This window comes from Vipera ursinii, assembly GCF_947247035.1.
Source record: "Vipera ursinii genome assembly, chromosome: 1".
Taxonomy (NCBI): domain Eukaryota; kingdom Metazoa; phylum Chordata; class Lepidosauria; order Squamata; family Viperidae; genus Vipera; species Vipera ursinii.
The window spans coordinates 1191666-1213136 of NC_139512.1; the positions used below are offsets into that span (position 1 = coordinate 1191666).

A 21471-nucleotide genomic window follows, 5' to 3' on the forward strand; every position below is an offset into this window, starting at 1 on the left:
CACGAGACCGTTCTGCCTCCGGCACCAGCAAGGTTTCTTTGGCACATGGCAAGACGGGCGGAAATAGTAGTCTTTGTGAACCTCCTCTTCCGGTGAGGAATTGTCTTCCATTCATTTTTAATCCTGGATTCTGAGTCCTCCTCTTGTGTTTATGTTGTAAATTTGGACACGTGTATGACTTCAGTGTTTATTTTCCTTAATAGGTAAAGGTTCCCCCCCCCCCCCCGCACATGTGTGCTAGTTGTTTCCGACTCTAAGGGCCGGTGCTCATCTCCGTTTCAAAGCCAAAGAGCCAGCGCTTGTCCCAGGACGTCTCCGTGGTCATGTGGCCGGCATGACTAAGATGCCAAAGGAGTAGGGAATGCTGTTACCTTCCCACCGTAGTGGTCCCTATTTTTCTACTTGCATTTTTATGTGCTTTCAAACTGCTAGGTTGGCAGGAGCTGGGACGAGTAACAGGCGCTCACTCTGTTACGTGGCACTCAGGATTCGACCCACCAAACTGCCGACCGACAAGCTCAGCATCCTAACCCACTGAGCCACTGCATCCCTTTTCCTTAATAACTAGCTACTAAATTACACATTTGTATTAATGGCACAAAGATTACTTAATAAATAACATATTTAGTGTATTAATAGCGAGCAGTGATCGATATGTACTGTTTGTCAAGTTATATTTCAAAATATTCAGATATGTACTTAAATCACTATTATGGTAATTATGATGATAATGATTCATCACAGTCAGCCAGGTGTTCAGACTGGATTTGGCGTTTTTCTTCGCTTATGCTATGGGGTCATCCTCTGGAATAGACAGATCTGGGTGTTTGATGGGTGTTAACAGACATGTTCGCAAGATGTAAACTATTCCGAGTAAAGCCGTCTTTGCCAATTATTGTTGTCGATATTGAATTTATTTGCCGACTCTAGGCAATGATATGCTGTCTGATTTTTCTTTTCTCAGATGTTAAAGATAGATGAAATTTTAGAAGCAATGAATGGGAAAAATGAAGAATCCCTATGATTGTTTGACAGTAGCCTCACTCATAATTTCCGTTAGGAGGTAGTTGACTTCGGCTGATCTAGAAAACTCAGTAGAGTTGAACAATAGCAGTTTAATGGGCATTCCAGGCTATCTGCTAGAATGGGAAGTAAGAAAATTAAACTCTGGATTATAGTGGCAAACCATTTCCATATCATGCCAAGAAACTGCAAAGATTATTTTACCAGGAGTTGAGTTTAACTGGAAGGTGACAACTTTATACTTTCATATTTACTCCAAGTGAACAAGAAGCAAAAGCATATGAAACATATATTGTTACATCGGGAAAGGACTAACAATCAAGCAAAAAGACTAGTAAGAATATAGCAAACTTCCATGCTCCAAGAGAATTCATAGGTATGAGGGGGAAAGTTAAGGAATATTAGATATCTAAAAGTCAATTTGGAGTGAAGGAAAGGAATTGATTTAGAAAAACAGACTTGAAGACCATTTTTACCCAGAATCACCAATTAATTGGTCAGCTTCCACCACTGGTGGTGGTTAGCAAACTCCTGGTTCCCTATAAAGAACTCTGCTTTGGGGTGCTATAGCTGCCACTGTTCCGGACAAAGCATGATAATTATGAACTACAAGACTACAACTACAATCTTGTTTTGCTGTCCTTGCCAAGCTTCCATGTTGCCTCATTTATTTTATGAGTGATGAACAATTGCAGATATTTGCTTTTAACAGCTGGAGAAACAGGTAATAAGAGATAGCATATCAGTACTGTAACATTCCTCATGCCTATTGTCTCAGAAGTGGAATGCTATCATCTATCAATAAGCCTGGGAGCCATTGTGCCAAAGCATCATGTGGTCAATTTGGATTTTGCCTTAATGTAGATGGAGCCAGCTAAATGTGGTCTAGCCCTCATCATGAATAAGCAAACCGTTGCTTGGGATACTGTCCCGTCTGTACTAAAGGACCACAAAGTACTTCCTAAATTATTTATTTTATTTAAAACATTTATATAGCTACCCATCTTCTAACCAAATTTAGGCAGCTCCCAAAGTTTAAATAGCATATAAAACTATATTAAAACTATAAACACATTAAAACATTAAAAACAACAAACTTCTAATGTGCAGTTTTCAATCTGATCCCAGCACTTGGGGGAAAAAGCTTTATCGAAGTTTAAGAGTATAGAAGCCTTGCCAAACTTCAAGGGGCAGAGTGTTTCATAGGGCAGAGGCTGGCACAGAAAAGGCATGCTTTGTAGCTCCCATCAGATGGCAAAATTTGGGGGAAGGGACTAGGAGTGTGCCCATCCACACAAGAATCAAAGTACATATTTTGTTATTTCATAGTAGTATATCCTAGGACAAAGGTTTAAAATTCACAATCCAGTGGATGCATATTGTTTTCCAAGTCATTCTGCAGCCCATAATGCTTGATAGGTATAGCATAGAAGTACAGGCTAGCCGTGAGAAGCAGTGCAGAGCCAGCTTGATGACTCATCCCAACCTAACAGATCTCCTGTCAACATTTAGCTTCCTTTCAGCATCATGTGCCAAATAGCCACTACTCTGAAGAAATCCCCTCCCACTCTTGTGCTTCATGGCAGTGTTTCTAAAGCCTCAGCCTACCAGCAAGACGTGGCCAGAGAAGACGGTGTGGGAGACTGTGGTAGAAGCTATCTAGGAGAGGGAAGAAGGGCAAGGGGAAGAGATGGGTCTGGCTAATGCACTTCAAAGGCAAGGTCTGGGCAACAATTAAGCATGCAACAAGCAAACCTCTAGGAGAGGGAAAGGACATTGTCATGCAATGAAAAAAGGTTAAAGGAAAGTTAGGAAAGAGAACTCAAAAGAGTGTTGGATTTGCTGTCTTGGATTTGATCTCGAAAAGACATTTCCTATCAACCCCTGTAATAAGCCCAAATACTGTTCTTCTGATTAATAAAACGTTTCCCAGCTAAGTTGCCAAAGTGAGTGAAATGTTTCTTAGCTCTGCTTTGCAAATAACCGTTGGCAGTAAATTGTATATTGATGGCATACCGTGATGCATTCCACAGTCCTTTTTGACACATTATAGAGATTTTTATATCGATATATAAAAAGGCGTGAGGGTGGTGGCTCTGGAGTGACTGCACTGGTCCTTATGCCACCCTGGAGATCAGTCAGAGTCATCCAGGTCCCAAGGTTTACCTAAGAGGCAACAGGACTCTATCTTCAGTGACTTTCAAAGCATATGAGACAACTGGGAAAGCAGAAATCTATCAAAAGCCAAGAGTCACAATTCAAGTCTATGTGCCCTGATGCTATGAGCAGCTACAGAAGAGAGGCTGACTTGCTTATTTGTCTCTGAAAATAGTTACCAGTGTAAAAAACCAAGATGCTGAGCTATATGCATCTTGGGTTGATAAACAAAGCCACTGTTATACTGAACAATTAACCAATAAGGAAACAAAAGCAAACAAGCATTACCATTATACTATAGTTCAAATAGTCCTCATTTAGTGACCACAATTGGGACTGGCAACTCGTTAAGCAAAATACTGTACTTGCTAAGGGAAACTGCAGCTGTACTTATGATCTTTACTTCAGTTTTCCTTTGTGCTTGCAATCTTTACTTCAGCTTTACAAAAGGACCCCCTACAAAGGTCATAAATGTGAGGACTGATCACAAAGTTACTTTTTCATCACCATCAAAAGTGCAGAGTTGCTAAACAAGGGTTACATCAATTGTAATGAAGCAGCAACAAGTTGCACATAACATTTTTAAAAAACATAAGCTGTACATAATTCTCCGCTTTAATGATATATATTATATGGCTGCATTTTTTTCAAGTGCTAAAAAAAATTCAAAAATGAGCACAATCAATACAATTGTAGCACAAGATTTAAATTAGTTGGTCTTTATGACGCAGCACAGTATGTTCAAAGTTTATCTTCTTGGCAAGGAAACGTGGAATTGACTTGATGGAGGATACTACCAGCTGTGGTTAAGAGGCGGGAGAGGCAAAGTCGGTCTATTGTCAAATCCTGATTCTAGGAGCACAATCACCATTATAAAAAAAAAATAATCCTTTTTTTCTGGTGACATGAACAGGGAAAACGAAGGAGCTGAAAGCTTGTGGGAGGACTGTGGTTGGCTCTTGCTTCTCTAATGCTTCACAGTTGTGAGATTTTACAGATCCTATCCCGACAACACTCCACTCCTCCAAGTCACATTGGTGTCTCACTGTGGAGGTGCTTGTGTGTGTCGTTCTCCTGGTATATTAGATGATACGGTTTTTCATTCTCTTCAAGGACCGAATTGCTGAGCTCAGCATCCTGCATCTCCAGCTCATGGCGAGACAAGTGCGCTACAACACCAGCACCCAGTGAATCCCCCAGCACATTGATGGTGGTTCTGAGACGGTCTCTGAAAGCAGAAGGAGGAGGAGGAGGAATTATCAAGTCAAAAATTGCCTGGAAGAGGGCTGCCATTTTCAATGCCAATAGAAGTATATCTTCAGTCTCACATGGATATTGTTTGCAATTATAAGGACAACTCTGCTAAGTTAGAGCAAGAGACGGAACTAGCCTGCCCTCTTGTTTCCTATAATGGTCTTCTATTTAAGGCAAGGGTGTCAAACTGCCTCCCTGTGGGCCAGATGCATCATGCCAAAACCACACCCACCCCAGCTCCGGCAATGGGAAAAAAGTCATGATATGTTGTGAGTTTGACACCCCTGGTTTGGGTTTCTGAAAGACCTGGTCTTTCCGCCGTGATCTGAAAACCTATTTATTTGAACAGGCCGGCCTGGTTTAAGGGGTTGGAGTATTTTTTTAATTATTTATTGTTAGGGCTTAATTAATTTAATTTTATTTTAACTTTTGTATGTAATGCTTTTATTGCCCTGTATACCGCCCTGAGTCCTTCGGGAGAAGGGCGGTATAGAAATTCAATAAATAAATAAATAAATAAATAAATAAATAAATAAATAAATAAATAAATAAATAAACTACCACACTTAATGTAGAATTGTGACTCCATCTTTACTTTCTATCTACTTGATTGCCCTTTGAATTAATAGCCACCCTGGTCTTCTTTACATCTGTCTTACTTTTTTACCCCAAGCACACAAAAATGCTACAGGTAGTTCTCTTTTAGTGACTGTCTAAAGACTGCTGAAGTAGAGTTGCGGTTTCACTTAGTGACTGCTTCGCTAAACTACCAAGGTGCCAGTCGCAATTGCTAAATGGGGACTACCTGTACTCACTATCATCAGTACAGAGTGTTAGCAGATCCCCGGGGTTTCTCACTGCCCGATCTGATGATGCTGGAGACTGGATACAGTGATTGCTACAGGCAGAGCAGGCTGTTCCATCACTAAATGTGGGTGCTCTCATTTTTCAATGATAATTGGGCAGGAGAAATTCTGCCATCTCCGTTACCATGACATGGAGATGGGGAGGAAGAAAAGAGGTCTATTTGTGGGCCATATCTATTTAAAGTGGACTTAAACACAAACATCACCCTTAGCCCCAAACATTTCTCCCCTGCAGGGACTTACAGGAACCAGTCCACAGCCATAATCAAAGTGATGTCCTCTGTTGGCAATCCGACAGACGTCAACACGATCACCATGGTCACTAGGCCCGCCTGTGGAATGCCAGCAGCTCCGATACTGGCTGCGGTGGCAGTAATGCTGTGGTGAAGAGGGCATGGGTTAGATTGGAGGAGACTAAGTAAGGTAGTGCCTTGCTATGGGACTCCTCAAAAGCTGGCCTCACAGCTTTTGTTCATCCTCTTCTCCAAATTGGTGTCCACCAGATGGTTCTAGATTATGACTTTCACAGGCCAAAGGATGGTTCTAGATTATGACTTTCACAGGCCAAAGGACTGTGGAAATTATAATCTAGAACACCTATAGGGCATCAGTTTGGAGAAGCCTGCATTAAAATCTGCAATTTGCAAGCTGGGAAATAAGTCTGCAGAATTATTAAGCTTTGCCTTGCTGGTCTAGCTCAAGGATGGGGCTACAGATCAAAAAGTTCTTTTGACTAAAGAGGTAAAATGCAGCAAGCTTTAAAAATTGTATTTTAAGATAACAGACGTAAGGAAGTAAAAGAAGGATACTATCCACATATCCAAAATCTCATGAGGCAAATATGTGCTAAACCAGAGGCCCTCAATCCCCGCCACTGGGCCACGGCCCCTTGGGAACCAGGCCACACAAGTGACGGGTGAATGCGTGAAGCTTCATTTGCCCATGTGCGGTACTAGGTTGTACATGTGAAACCATCCCCTCCCCTCACCGCCATTGCTGCTAGTCCAGGGAGCTGGAAAAATTGGGGACTGCTGTGCTTTTGGCAAAACAAATTAGCACACCTATGTGTGTGTGTACTCACCTAATAGTAATGATCTGACCAAAGTCCAGCTCGTAGTTGTTGATCTGTGCAATGAAGATGGCTGCCAGAGCTTCATAAAGTGCAGTGCCATCCATGTTGATAGTTGCTCCCACTGGCAGAACAAACCTGGTAACTCGTTTATCCACCCTGTTGTTTTCTTCCAGGCAACGGAATGTGACAGGAAGTGTGGCTGAGCTGGAACCAAAACATCTCATAACTTGCGAACAAGGCCAAAAGATGGCTCCTCTCAGCCTAATTCAAACACAAAGCTTTGACAGCCTTTGGTTTGGTATCTGAGCACCTGCTCCAACATGGATTTGCCTGCTTTTTGTGATCTCTTTGAGAGACTCTGCTCAAATGAATGCAAACTGGACCTGATAGAAGAGAACATTTGTTGCTCAGAGTTGAAGTGTGCAGCCTTTGTTGCTCTCTAAGCCTGGTTGTTTTCTTGAAAACTATGCTCCCCTTCTAGCACTGATGATGTTACCTAGTTGGGTAATGAAAGAAAACAACCAAACTCAAAGAATACCAAGGACCCACAATCTGGCCTTTTTTATGTTGACACCCAACACTCAGTTGGTGCTCAGTAGGGCCTTCTCGCAGCTAACTATGGCACAAACATTGTGGCAGCTTCTTTTTTCAGCCTCATCCCCATGAACACTGCCTTCAAATTCATTCCTAGCCCGAGCAGAACTGGGCTTCAACTAGTCTTTCCCCCTTCTTCCAACATTGTCCAAGAATGGCTTTAAGATATTTAAAATGTTTTACATGATCATCCATTTCCTTGGAGGGACTTCAGAAACTGTCAGTGACTGCAAGGAGGGGCAAGATAGGAAGCAAATTTCACATCCATATATTTTTTGCTGATTCATAGAAGAATGGAAACTTCGATTTTGCAACAAAGGAAGGCCCTTAGGCCAATTTTTCTTGATCCTGGCAACTTTAAGCTGTGCAGACTTCCTGGTGGCTGGGGAATTCTGGAAGTTGAAGTCCACACAGCCTCGTTTCCAAAATTGAGGAAACACTGTCCTAGACCAAGGGTAGGCAACCTTGGGTCTTTTATGACTAGTGGGCTTCAACTCCCAGAATTCCTGAGTCAGCCAAGGTTGCCTACCCCTGTCCTAGACTGACCATTTGAGTCTAGATCAGAACCATGTAAATCTCTAAAAGTTTTTGATAGATGACAGATTTTATCCTTGCTATTTTTCTACTTTTAATGCCATGTTCTACTATTTAATGTTACATTTTTAATCTTTTATGACAATGTTAATTACCAGATTTTGATAATATGTCTCTATGTGGGGGTGTATGTTTTAATCAATGATAACTAGTATGTAATTTTTTCTTTGATGCAGAAGCCATTTTAAGAAAACCCAAAACTCATAAAAGTTCTTAACTTGAATGAAGAATATTTTATGGTCTTTTAGGAGCTAATTCACCTCTATATTCTCTCATATAAGCAGGAATGCAATTTGCCTGGGATGAAATTTGAGCAGAGATGCTAAGCAGTTTGAAGAAAATTACATTCATTTATTCATTATTTCCATTTATATGCCTGTCTGTCTCTCAAATGACTCTGTGGAGCATACAAGATCAAAAACAATTTAACAAAGCAACAATAACTTTGAATTGTGTGGATCTCTTTCTTTCATTCCTATCTGTTTTTGTCATTCTTATGCCTGTTATTCTTCTATTTTTATTGTTGTATTTTTCCCAGGTATTAAAATATTTTTACTTGTGAATTATTCAGTCATTGGAGATTGGGCAGCATACAAATTTAAATAATAGCAACAATAAGCTAAGGTCACAGACATAAACCCAATTAATAAATAAACCAACATTAACAATTAATTCCATTAATTAATTGAGATTGCTGGAGCAAATTAAGGCTTACCAGTTGCTTCCAAAGGAAAGAAAAGCATTTTTCTCTCTATACTTCCAAGCCAATATCCTTAACTCCTGCTTCTCCCCATCTTGTTAAGAGCTGCTTCTTCCAACTGTGAACAACAAAAGGGCCTGGCAACTAATCTGACACACAACACACACACACTATTTGTGACTTAAGATCCCCAACTGTTGGCTTGGCTGGGAGGTATATTTTCCAACAGTGAGTTCCAAAAAAGGCTTGGAAACAACACACAAACACACACACATAGAGTCCTGGGACCGGTACCCAGATGGCTTGCCTGCCTGTCCCATTCCTTTGCAAGAGACCATCACCTGGAAGACGTTCCTAAGGCTGTAACGAGGGCTTGCAGGAGGCCAGCCATGAAGATCCAGGGGTTTTTGCGGGTGACGATGAAGTAGATGAGTGGAAGGACACAGAGGCCATGGATCAGGAGACCCACAATAACTGTAAGTGTGTACAGGCCTAATTGGCCGCCCATCACTGCCAGGTCCTCCATCTCCAAAATCTTACCAGCAATCAGAAAGAGGATCCCGATAGGGGCGTACCTGTTATGAAACATATCAAAATAGTTATCAACTCCCAAACTCAGCTCTGAGCTGACCTGGAAAACAGGCAACGCTTTGTGCTTTCAGAAAAGATTGTTGACGGTTTACTAGCTGTTCATGCTGAAGGGTCTCCAAGTTCTCCCAGAGACGCTTTTCCCCAAAGGCAACTGGACTTGGTGGTTTTTTTTGAAAATGTTTGCAAACAAGTATAAATCAAGCTTCCAAGGTCCACTGCCAGTCGGAACCAATTGTAATCTCCTGGGTGATCAGCAAATGCTGATTTAGTTAAGGCAATTTCGATGCTGAAATTGAAATTCCTGCCAGTTAAAATTTCAGATTTGCTTAATTACAAAGTTGTCACGCAACCTTACTGGTCATCAAGCAATTCTGGTAAAACAGATAAATTTATAATAATTAGCATACTTTAAGAAAAAAAGATTAGTCATTATTACCCAGGTTTCCCAGTCTGGTGCCCTTCAGATGTATTGATTTTACAATTCCCACAAGGCTTGCTCAACTAAACTATGGGGTAGAGAGATCCCATCCCAGTGCCACCCATCCCTTTGATTTTTAGTTTTATTTAAACCTCATTAATTTTCATTGTTTTTGTACTTGTGAGCATTTTGTAAGCCACCCAAAGTTGCTTCAACAGTGAGGTGGGCAGCATATACATGTAATAAATAAACTAACAAACTACCCTACTGGTTAGAAATGCTGTGAGTTGTAATCCCAAGACATCTGGAAGACACGAGGCTGGGGAAGGTCCTTCATTATTTATGAAGAATTCAATTGTTCCTATGCATCAAACTGGGGGTCATCTAGTCTAATGGGAAGCTCCTAAGTAAGGCATCAAGGTAATAGCGCTCCTTCATTTCTCCTTCAGCAAATTGTAGTCTGTAGTCTTCCAGCTTTATTTACCAACTGCATATTGCTAATTCTATGAAGTCATCTGCTGCATCAAAACTTATCTGGGCCAGTGTTTTGTTTCCCCAGTGACCAACACATCATCTAATATCCTTCTCCCTGATCTCAACAAATGCTATTCAGAGACAGAGACGACTGGAAACTCCACTTACCTAGAGCTAATAGCTTTTGATCAACCTGTCCAACAATTAGGCAAGCCTTATGTCCCAAGTAAAAAAAATCTAAAAACTTTAGCATCTGCCTAGAAAAACCTGGTTAGTGGTAAAGGTAAAGGTTCCCCCGCACATGCATGCTAGTCGTTTCCAACTCTAGGGGCCGGTGCTCATCTCCGTTTCAAAGCCGAAGAGCCAGCGCTTGTCCGAGGACATTTCCGTGGTCATGAGGCTGGCATGACTAGACGCCAAAGGCGCACGGAACGCTGTTACCTTCCCACCGTAGTGGTCCCTATTTTTCTACTTGCATTTTTACGTGCTTTCGAACTGCTAGGTTGGCAGAAGCTGGGACAAGTAACAGGCGCTCACTCTGTTACGCGGCACTCGGGATTCGACCCGCCAAACTGCCGACCTTCTGATCGACAAGCTCAGCGTCCTAACCCACTGAGCCACTGCATCCCTTGGTTAGTGGTAGGTAGGATTAAAACTACAATCAATGTAGCAACTTTTTAAAGCCGGTCCTATTCTTGCCTAGGTTTAACCACAGCTTTCCAGAATTAGCACAGAGTTAAGACGGCTTTTCAAAGATATCACAGCCTGCCCCCTGCTCAGCTTAGGAGGGACCCTGTCCTCACCATATGATAACTGCCACCATCCGCAAGATGGCTTCATTGAGGCAGTCAAAAAATTCCCGCAGGGCGTGTCCCTTTTGCTTCATGTTGCCAATCACTAGGCCAAAGCAGATGGAGAAGACAACGAGGCCCAGGGCATTCACCCCGTTGACTGAGCCCGGGCCGGGGATGATCTCCTCAAAATTCAGCACTTCCGGGAGGCTCCCTAGAGCGTTAGTGACATTATTCCAGACTCCCAAAGCATTTTCAAGTGGCAGGAGAGGCAAACTGGCAATGGTGGCACTGTAGTTGAAACCGCTGCTGTTGGTATCCCGATTTGGGTGCTGTGGCAACATGGTCGCAGGAGAAGTGTTGCTCACAACCGTTCTGTTGATAACTCGGACACTGTACTGAGTCTTATACTGGAAGGGAAGCAGAAGGAAGGATCAGCTCGGGCTCTTACGAGAGAAACAACATCCAAATGAGCAACTCTCACAAACTCTGCAGACGAGAAAAGGTCTCAAGTGGTACACAGGTCACTTAGCAAATCATCTGAACTGAACAGAGGGAATGCTTGAGCCACAATTTCCCCATTTTCACCATTGACTAATCTTGGGTGGGAGTTTTAGTATACATTATTTATATGGGAGACATATATGTATGCCAAAACGTTGGTTATTAATATTGTTGTAGTGTTTGCTATAACTGGTCACCAATAAGCAAACTCCCAGGTTTGGAAGTTGAATTAGGACCATCAACTCTTCTTACCTGTTTAAAGCAGGCTTCTACAAGATTGGGTGGAAACATATTCCTACAAGAGAAAAAGCACAAGGACGTTAATCTCCCTTCAGCATCAGTTTGAAGATTTTAAGGGTTGTAGCTAAACACCATGCAAACAGCCCAGAACTGAAGGTGACAAACCTCTGCTGACTGACAGGAATTCACTAACAGGGACCACAGAACTCAGTTGGACAAAACTAGCAAAAGAAAGCACAGCTCATTTCCTGCTGGAGGACATTGCTAAGGCAGCACTAGAAAATTACTTTCAGGGTCACCTTGCCACTTCCATTGCACTTCAAAGTTAACAAATGAACGACAGCTTCTCCTTCCAACCATTTTATACTTTCCATAAGCAGCCCAGCATGAGAAGATTCTGCCCTGGCTTAAAATTGCTCACCGGATGAGGTCCATGAAAGCATCAGTTGCATGGATCTGATCAATTTTGCCCTCCCCTTGGAGGCCTTTCTTGCTCCCTTTTCCTGGATGTATGATGAGGACCATACAGATTCCAATGAAGACGGCAATGATGGTTGTCATCATATAGTAAATGACGGCACGCAGTCCCATCTTGCCAGAGGCACTGCTGTCCAAAGATGCCATGCCTGAAAAGGGAGGAAAAGTCATAATTCAGCAATGGAAGATCATGGGAGACCTTATTCTCAGCCATCTCCAGAATTGCTTTGGAAATTGGATGCTTCATCAGATTGACTTCTTGATCCTACCAAGGGTTGCATTTTTATACTTACGAAGTCCTGACATGATCTGCTCAGTGGAAAGATGGAAACCAGAGAAGGTATCTTAGCTAGGTTTATACCCTGAACATACCCAAAGGGAAAAAACTGACAATTCCTAATCCCAAAAAGATAAAACTACAACCACTGGAGAAAGAGAGGATTTATCTAGCTCTTCTTGAAAGAGAAGGATCTGAACAGTAGTTCAACAGTCAATGAGTCCTGTCTTTCTAGGTGTTCTGGGAATCATTCATTCCTGTGGTTTCTCCCCCCAAATCAAACAACTGTATTGGTGGTTTCTAAGCCTGCTGTAGACTGTCAGAAGCTGGACAGCACTTTGCTGATCTGACCTTATGACAATGAGTCTCAGGTATCCTGCTCATTCACCTGTGATAAGGCTAGAGACGATTAATGGAAGAACCAACATCTGCAGCATTCGCATCAACAGCTCTCCGGGAAATGAGAAGTATTTGATTTGGCGATAGGTCATCCGATACGGCCGCAGGGCGAGGGCCAGAGTAATCCCTGTAAAACATGAGGCCGAAAAGGAAAAATGTTACAATTCTACTACTGACAAAGAACAGGGCTCTTCTTATATCAGTTTTCAGTTTATTTACCTGCACTGATATCCCATCTTTTCTCCAGGTGTTCAAGTCTGTGGGCTCAGCCTGGCTCACCAGACCTGGAGACCCAACCTGTGATGGCCTCATCAGAGGACGCCTTCCCAAGCAAGGCTGTTTTTTCACTGCTATCATGTGTCTAGCATTGATTGCATTTACTGTCATTCTAGGTTTAGGTTTAGGTTTTATTTGATTTGTATACCGCCCTTCTCCCTAGGGACTCAGGGCGGTTCACAGGGCATATATAAATAACGATACAAAAGTTAAAAGGAGATTAAACCAGTGCCCAGTTAAAAAACAATAATACAATACTAAAAACAACAATTTAAAAACCCATAATCCCCCATCAGGCCAGACCAGCTAATTCAAATAAGTGGGTCTTCAGGCCGCGACGGAAGGTTCAGAGGTCTGATGTCATCCGGAGCTCCACCGGCAGTTGGTTCCATAATGCCGGAGCGCCCACAGAGAAGGCCCTCCCCCTGGGGGCCACCAGTCGGCATTCCCTGACCGGAGGCACCCTGAGGAGGCCCTCTCTGTGGGAATGCACAGGGCGGAGGGGAGTTGACGCCAGCAGCAGGTGGTCCCTGAGGTAACCCGGACCCATGCCATGTAAGGACTTAAAGATCATGACCAAGACCTTGAACCTCACCCGGAAGACAACTGGTAGCCAATGCAGCTCGCGGAGCAAAGGTGTAACATGGGAGTACCGGGAAACTCCCAAGACAACTCTCGCGGCCGCATTCTGCACCAGTTGGAGCCTCCGAGTGGTCTTCAAGGGAAGCCCCATGTAGAGAGCATTACAGTAGTCAAGGCGAGAGGTCACGAGCGCATGAGTGACCGTACACAGGGCATCCCAGTCCAGATAGGGCCGCAACTGGCGCACCAGGCGAACCTGGGCGAAAGCCCCCCTAGTCACGGCCACTATATGATCTTCCAGGGTAAGCCGTGAATCTAGGAGGACTCCCAAGTTGCGAGCCCTATCCACGGGGGGTAAGAGCTCACCCCCCATAGAAAGAGATGGAACATTTTGAATGTCCCGGGATGCCGGAATGTACAGCCACTCAGTCTTGTCAGGGTTGAGTTGAAGTCTGTTCCTCCCCATCCAGACCCGAACCGCCTCCAGGCAACGGGACATCACAGCGAGGGCATCACTGGGGTGGTTTGGGGTCGAAAAGAAAAGTTGGGTATCATCGGCATATTGATGATACCCAACTCCAAAACCACGAATGATCTCACCCAGCGGTTTCATATAGATGTTGAACAGGAGAGGCGAGAGAACCGACCCCTGAGGAACTCCACAAACGAGAGACCTAGGGGCCGATCTCTGCCCCCCTGCCAACACCGAGTGTGAGCGTCCCAGGAGATAGGAGGAGAACCACTGAAGAACTGTGCCTCCCACTCCCAATCCCCTGAGACGCCGCAGCAAGATACCATGGTCGATGGTATCGAAAGCCGCTGAGAGGTCTAATAGGACTAGGACAGAGGAATATCCCCTGTCCCGAGCCCTCCAGAGATCATTCACCAGAGCGACCAATGCCGTCTCCGTGCTGTACCCGGGCCTGAAACCCGATTGGTAGGGGTCCAAATAATCCGCTTCATCCAGGACCAGAGGGAGCTGATGCGCCACCACACTCTCGACAACCTTCGCAAGAAAGCGAAGGTTGGAGACTGGACGAAAGTTGTTCAATACAGCTGGGTCCAAGGCAGGCTTCCCCTCCTTCAAGACGGTGGGGAAATAACCCTCACTCAAGGAAGCAGATATAACCGCCTGGAGCCAGCCTCGTGTCCTCTCCCTATTCTAGATCAGTGTTTCTCACTCTTGGCAACTTGTAAGATGTCTGGACTTCAACTCCCAGAATTCCCAGCCAGTCAAATGGAAATCAGAACAGGAAATGCTTCTTATCACCCCATCAGTAAATAAATGGATCTGAAGATGGTTATTTCCATGTTTATCACCTTTAATTGTAGGAATTGGCTTCAACAAATATTAAATATTACTCAGTCTTATTATGATTTCTTTTATGGACTCCCCAAATGTGTAGAAAAAGTGTTTCTATTATGAAAAGTTCCAGTTTCCCACCTCCCCTATACTTCTTAAGACTTTGTGTCAAAAAATCTGAATAAAAGCAGCATACAGCATGTCCCTGGATTCACTAATTTGTTTAACCATGAATGCCAAATAAATCAGAGTGGTTGGATTTGCACAATTTATTGCAGAAATTTGGAAAACTCAACAGTGGCCACAGGATTGGAAAAGATCAGTTTACATTCCAATTCCTAAGAAAGGCAGTGCCAAAGAATGTTCAAACTATCGCACCATTGCACTCATTTCTCATGCTAGTAAAGTCATGCTTAAAATCCTACAAGCTAGACTTCAGCAGTATGTGGATCGAGAACTACCAGAAGTGCAGGCAGGATTTCGAAGAGGCAGAGGAACTAGAGATCAAATTGCCAACATACGCTGGATCATGGAGAAAGCTAGGGAGTTCCAGAAAAACATCTACTTCTGCTTCATTGACTATGCTAAAGCCTTTGATTGTGTGGATCATAACAAACTGTGGCAAGTTCTTAAAGAGATGGGAGTACCAGACCATCTTATTGGTCTCTTGAGAAACCTATATGCGGGTCAAGAAGCAACAGTGAGAACTGGACACGGAACCACTGATTGGTTCAAAATTGGGAAAGGAGTCCGGCAAGGCTGTATACTGTCGCCCTGCCTATTTAACTTATATGCAGAGCACATCATGAGAAAGGCAGGGCTAGATGAATCAAAAGTTGGAATTAAGATTGCCGGAAGAAATATCAACAACCTAAGATACGCAGATGATACCACTCTAATGGCAGAAAGTGAAGAAGAACTAAAGAGCCTCTTGTTGCAGGTGAAGAAGGAGAGTGCAAAACTTGGGTTGAAACTTAACATTAAGAAAACCAAGATCATGGCATCTGGCCCTCTCAATTCCTGGCAAATAGATGGGGAAGAAATGGAGGTAGTGACAGATTTTATTTTCCTGGGCTCCAAGATCACTGCAGATGGGGACTGTAGCCAAGAAATTAAAAGACGCTTGCTCCTGGGGAGGAAAGCCATGGCAAATCTAGACAGCACACTAAAAAGCAGAGACATCACCCTGTCAACAAAAGTGCGTATAGTCAAAGCTATGGTCTTTCCAGTTGCAATGTATGGTAGTGAAAGTTGGACCATAAGAAAGGCTGAGCGCCAAAGAATTGAGGCCTTTGAACTGTGGTGCTGGAGAAGACTCCTGCGAGTCCCTTGGACTGCAAGGCAATCAAACCGGTCAGTCCTAGAGGAGATCAATCCTGACTGCTCTTTAGAAGGCCAGATCCTGAAGCTAAAACTCAAGTACTTTGGCCACCTAATGAGAAGGAAGGACTCCCTGGAGAAGAGCCTAATGCTGGGGAAGATCGAGGGCAATAGAAGAAGGGGACGACAGAGAATGAGGTGGCTGGATGGAATCACTGAAGCAGTAGGCGTGAGCTTAAATGGACTCCAGAAGATGGTAGAGGACAGGAAGGCCTGGAGGAATGTTGTCCATAGGGTCGCGATGGGTCGGACACGACTTCGCAGCTAACAACAACAACAATTGCAGAAGCCAAACATACTATATTAATATATGACCCAGGCCCGTGAACTTTGAGATTCCAGCAATCTTGTTTGTAAGCAATCCAAAACATGTCTGGAAACTGGGTTTGTCCAACCTTTTGGGGAAATGGCTCTCACTTCCAATTAAAATGGAACTGCAAATTCCCAGTATATCTGGAACACATGAGATTTGGGATGCCTAAAGTACATTCTTGTCCACATTTTACTATTTCAAACTAATTCCACATCCTCTCTCTCTACAATACTACTATTCTCCAAAGCACCTGAAAGCAGGACAAGAAGCAATGGATGAAAACTAGTCAAGGAGAGAATCAACCTAGAACTAAGGAGAAACTTCCTGACAGTTAGAACAACTAACCAGTGGAACAACCTGCCTCCAGAGGTGGTGAATGCTCCAACACTGGAGGTTTTTAAGAAGAGACTGGACAGCCATTTGCCTGAAATGGTATAAGGTTTCCTGCCTGAGCAGGGGGTTGGACTAGATGACCTCCAAGGTCCCTTCCAACTTATTATTATTATTATTATTATTATTATTATTATTATTATTATTATTATTATTATTACTGTGTACAATAAACTGCATTTAATAAGGGTGAAAAAAACTATTAAGTATAACTGTAACACTTTATATCATTAATATGAGGAAGGAAGGAAGGCAGGAAGGCAGGAGGGCAGGAAGGCAGGAAGGAAGGAAGGAAGAATTTTAATCTGTTCACTTCCAGCTGCTTTTGCTTTAAGAGCTTTCCTTTCTTTTCTTTTAAATTAGAAACCTGAAAGAACAGAATTTTTGGCCTGGTTTCAATCAACATTCCATCCACGTCAAACTGAACTGACTCATGACTATTTAATTTACTTAATCTCCTGAGGTTCTTTCTTTTTTGTTTTTGGAAAACAGATGGCTTTTCCCCAACTGTGTGCTGTTAATCAACTTCCAAACCTCCACAGGATTGTGTTGGTACACGTCAAGCCTATGACAGATCCTAATTTGCACAGGCAAAAAGGAAGTTGTACAGCCTAAGGGTTAATTCCCAGTTCTGCTTCTCCTAGTGCCCCAGCTGCAATACAACTGGCTACAACTCAATACAAGCTGGAAACAAACCCAAGCTACCAACCAATCTTGGAGATAATCACTTATCTAAACTGTCAGATGCCAGCCCAGTGAACCACCAAGTCTACAAGGAAAAGATCTGTCTAGCTGTTATGATAACACTGACAACAACTCTAATGGAGTGCTTACCTCTTAACGAATTCTCATTAACATCCCAATTACAGGAGACAATCACTCACATAAGCTGTCAGATGCCAAGCAGTGAAGATGCCAACCCAGCAAAGGCAGGGACAATAGATTATAAAAAGGGTAGAAACACCACCACAGAAGGGCTTATCTTTCAATGAACATTCATTAACACAACAAGCACTTTTTGAAAGCAAGAGATGGTAGATCTTTTGATTTCCGTTCCCAGACCAGCAAAGAATCCCAAAAACTCAGTATGTCAAATAACAAGAAAAAATAAAGGTGTCCCAGATCATGCACAAAATATACTTACCGTTGAGCATAATCTACCTCCAGGTCATAATGTAATGTAATGAATGTAAAGTCATGGGACACTTGAGTCTCCAAGCTACTGTCAGGACCCACCCCAAACCACGTCTTAGGAAGACAAAATTCTTGGAGTCAAATCTATTTCCAAAAAGAATCTTTACTATGACATGCTTGGTTGTAGGAAACGAGACAGGACTTATATTATTCCAGGAAGTAAACCCTTATAAAGAGTTCCTGGTTTAACCCCCCTTAACCCCATTTGGTCAGTCCCCCATCCTTTCTCTCGTATCATCCATCTCATGGGAAAAAGGAACTTAGGACCCTTCATGTTTTATTGCTGACAAAAGCCAGATGTTAGCCCCCCCTTTTGTTTCCCCAGTTCAAAAGGCTTCTCCTTTCCTTTGAAATGCCTATTGCCGGTTCAATACACATCTATTCTCTTCTCTTCGGGAGATGGCAGAATCCATGGAACAATGTTTGAAACATTCCATTTATGAATATGATATAAATGGATTCTGACAGCTACTCTCTATAGAACCCCATCATTATCTCGAGAAATGTCCCCTCTGCTTTGCCATTATTGATAAAGAAACTCTACCCAAAACTCCTGTTCAGGTTTCTATACCACAAGCAACCTTTTCTCTTATGAAAAAGAACTCTGAAGAATGTTTATGGAAAATAACAAAGGGGTTTTTTCCATGAGGGACAAGTGCCTTCAGATTACCTCCAAATGTTTTGCCGCTATCAAGAGAAATAACTAAATCAGGTCTTCTCAATCTTGGCAACTTTAAACTCTGTGGACTTCAATTCCCAGAACTTCTCAGCCAGCATGCTGGCTGAAGAATTCTGGGAGTTGAAGTCCATGCAGCTTAAAGTTACTAAAGTTGAGAAACACTGAACTAGATTGAGTAGATAAGAGGGTTGTGAAGGGACCTGAAAGCAAAACTGAGAGGGAGAAGAAACGAAAGTCAGAAAAGACCGTCTGTCAGAATCCATTTATATCATATTCATAAATGGAATGTTTCAAACATTATTCCATGGATTCTGCCATCTCCCGAAGAGAAGAGAATGGATGTGTATTGAACCGGTATTAGGCATTTCAAAGGAAAGGAGAAGCCTTTTGAACTGGGGAAACAAAAGGGGGGGCTAGCATCTGGCTTGTGTCACGGAAGAGAGCAATAAACATGAAAGGTCCTAAGTTCCTTTTTCCCAGGAGAGAGATGATACGAGATAAAGGATGGGGGACTGACCAAGTGGGGCTAAGGGGGGTTAAACCGGGAACTCTTTATAAGGGTTTAGTTCGTGGAATAATATTAAGTCCTGTCTCGTATTCCTACAACCAAGCATGTCATAGTAAAGATTCTTTTTGGAATAATTTGACTCCAAGAATTTTGTCTTCCTAAGACATGGTTTGGGGTGGGTCCTGACACCGTCTCCCACAGGAGAGGATCCAGCTGGCAATTAAAAAAAACCTTTCTGTTCCTAACTGACTCCAAAACCCTCTCTTTTAAGCAGTTACTATTCTTTCTCATTTTGTTAAACTTAGGAAATGCACCAGTTCAAAACAAGGCAGTTTAACTTTGCAATATCCAGCTTAGCTTTACTGTATTTACTGTACTGCTTTTTAACTGGTTTTTCTAAAACAATGTTCAAAATGGTTCACAAACCCAAAAAAAATCACTGAAAACATACTGAAAACAGGAAGTTCATATTTCTTAATGAATGGTGGGATTACAATTTCACCTGGACCTCTAGACAGGCACAGAGGTGCACAGTTCAATGGCTGCAAGATCCCTCCATGCCCTCCCATGCCTCGATCTCTTAAAAGGCCCTTTCTCTCCATACCCAGCAGGACAGCCAAGATGGTGAGTAGAACAAAAGCATTTCTCTGGAAGAAGCCCTTGACGCTCTCTCGGGTGATATTGTACATTTGCTTCCTGGCATGTGCTGCGCGCTTCTCCAGGACACGGCGGAAGCGATGCACCCGGCTCCCCGATCCAAGCTGCTTAGACGTCTCCTCATTCAGGAAGAGGCTGTTGATGTGGGTCTGATGCTCGCCCATAATGGGACTCAGCATTCAGAAGCCCCAAGAAGCTGTACAGGGAAAAGCAGAAAGAGGATTTAAGATGCTGGGAAATATGGCTCTTTCCCTACCTAGCAGCTTCAGTCCTTGCGTACTGATTTAACTATCCACACTCTTGGAAGTCCCATTCAGTCATGGCAAGAAACTGTCAACGAGTTAAAAAAATTCCACCTGTACACCTATGCGCATGCATATGCACGCACACAGAGATATGAATAAAATAAGGAATCAGAAAGTAGGAAGGGGTTGGTCAGGCCATCAAGTACTAGCTCCTGCTCAATGCAGAACCCCAGACTAAAGCATCCTCAGGAAATGTCATCCAGCCCCTGCTCAAACACATGCAAGGAAGGAAGGGGTCCTAACCACCTTGGCAAACTACAAGAAAGATTTTCCCAAGTTTCAACCAGAATCTGCTCTTCTGCAGTTTCAGAGCATTATTCTTGTGCCCTACAAAACAATAAAGAACAGGTCTTGGTCTTCTTCTGGATGACACTCCTTCAGGTATTTGAAAAACATTATCTTTTTCCTATTCAGCAGTCTTATCCCAAAGCTAACCAAACCCTGTTTGCTCACTCTCACTTCATCAGACTTCTGTCCTAAGATTGTTGCCCAATTTTGCCCTTCTTGGAACTGATTACAGTTGAGCTGAATACTTCAGATTTGGTGCTCAGAAGCAGCATCAAAAATGATTAGGGGGCTGGAGGCTAAAATATATATGAAGAACAGTTGCAAGGATTGGGTTTGTCTAGTCTGGTGAAAAGAAGGACTAGGGGTGACATGATAGCAGTGTTTTAGTATTTGAGGAGCTGCCATAAGGAAGAGGGGGTCAACCTTTTTTTCCCAAAGCATCAGAAGGGAAGACAACAATGGATGGAAACTAATCAAGGAAAGAAGCAACCTAGAGCTAAGGAGAAATTTCCTTTTCTTAACAATGAGAACAATTAACCGATGGAACAGCTTGCCTTCAGAAATTGTAGGTGCTCCATCATTGGAGGCTTTTAAGAAGAGACTGGACAGCCACTTGTCTGGAACGGTATAGGGTCTTCTGCCTGAGCAGAAGGTTGGACTAGAAGACCTCCAAGGTCCCTTCCAACTTTGTTATTCTGTTAATTCACACAGCCCACAGTAATTATTTCCAGCTGGAAATTGTTTTCTTTTTCCTAGCTCAGGGGTCTTCAAACTTGGCCCTTTTATGACTTGTGGACTTCAACTCCCAGAATTCCTCAGCCAGGCATGCTGGCTGAGGAATTCTGGGACTTGAAGTCCACACGTCATAAAAGGGCCAAGTTTGAAGACCCCTGTCCTAGCTCATGAATCTAAGAACTTCTCAGATATCGTATCTTCTCAGAGAGCAAGTTTGCTCTAGTGGTTAAGGCACCAGGCTAGAAAGTAAGAGACCAGTTCTAGTCCTGTCTTAGTCATGAAAGCCAGTCAGGTGGGTGATATTGAGTCAATCACTCTGTCTCAGCCCAACTCAGCTCACAAAGTTGCTATTTTGGGGGAAATAGGAGGAGGAAGTGTGTTGATATGTTTTCCACGTTGAGTTATTTGTAAAAATAATGAAGGTGGGATA

At 43.0% G+C, this 21471-nt stretch overlaps 1 protein-coding gene across 1 annotated transcript; it reads right to left on the reverse strand.

The window, feature by feature from the left end:
* Nucleotides 1-3777: 3777 nt before the first annotated feature.
* LOC310642463 (excitatory amino acid transporter 1-like) lies at nucleotides 3778-19893 on the reverse strand. Its single transcript, XM_083366191.1, has 9 exons — nucleotides 19661-19893; nucleotides 12421-12558; nucleotides 11700-11904; nucleotides 11291-11333; nucleotides 10547-10944; nucleotides 8602-8835; nucleotides 6382-6576; nucleotides 5544-5678; nucleotides 3778-4408 (listed from the first exon to the last, which is right to left on the reverse strand). The coding sequence occupies exons 1-9, from the start codon at nucleotides 19890-19892 to the stop codon at nucleotides 4210-4212; spliced, it is 1779 nt and encodes a 592-aa protein (XP_083222317.1). The 5' UTR covers nucleotide 19893; the 3' UTR covers nucleotides 3778-4209.
* Between the last annotated feature and the right edge of the window lie 1578 nt (nucleotides 19894-21471).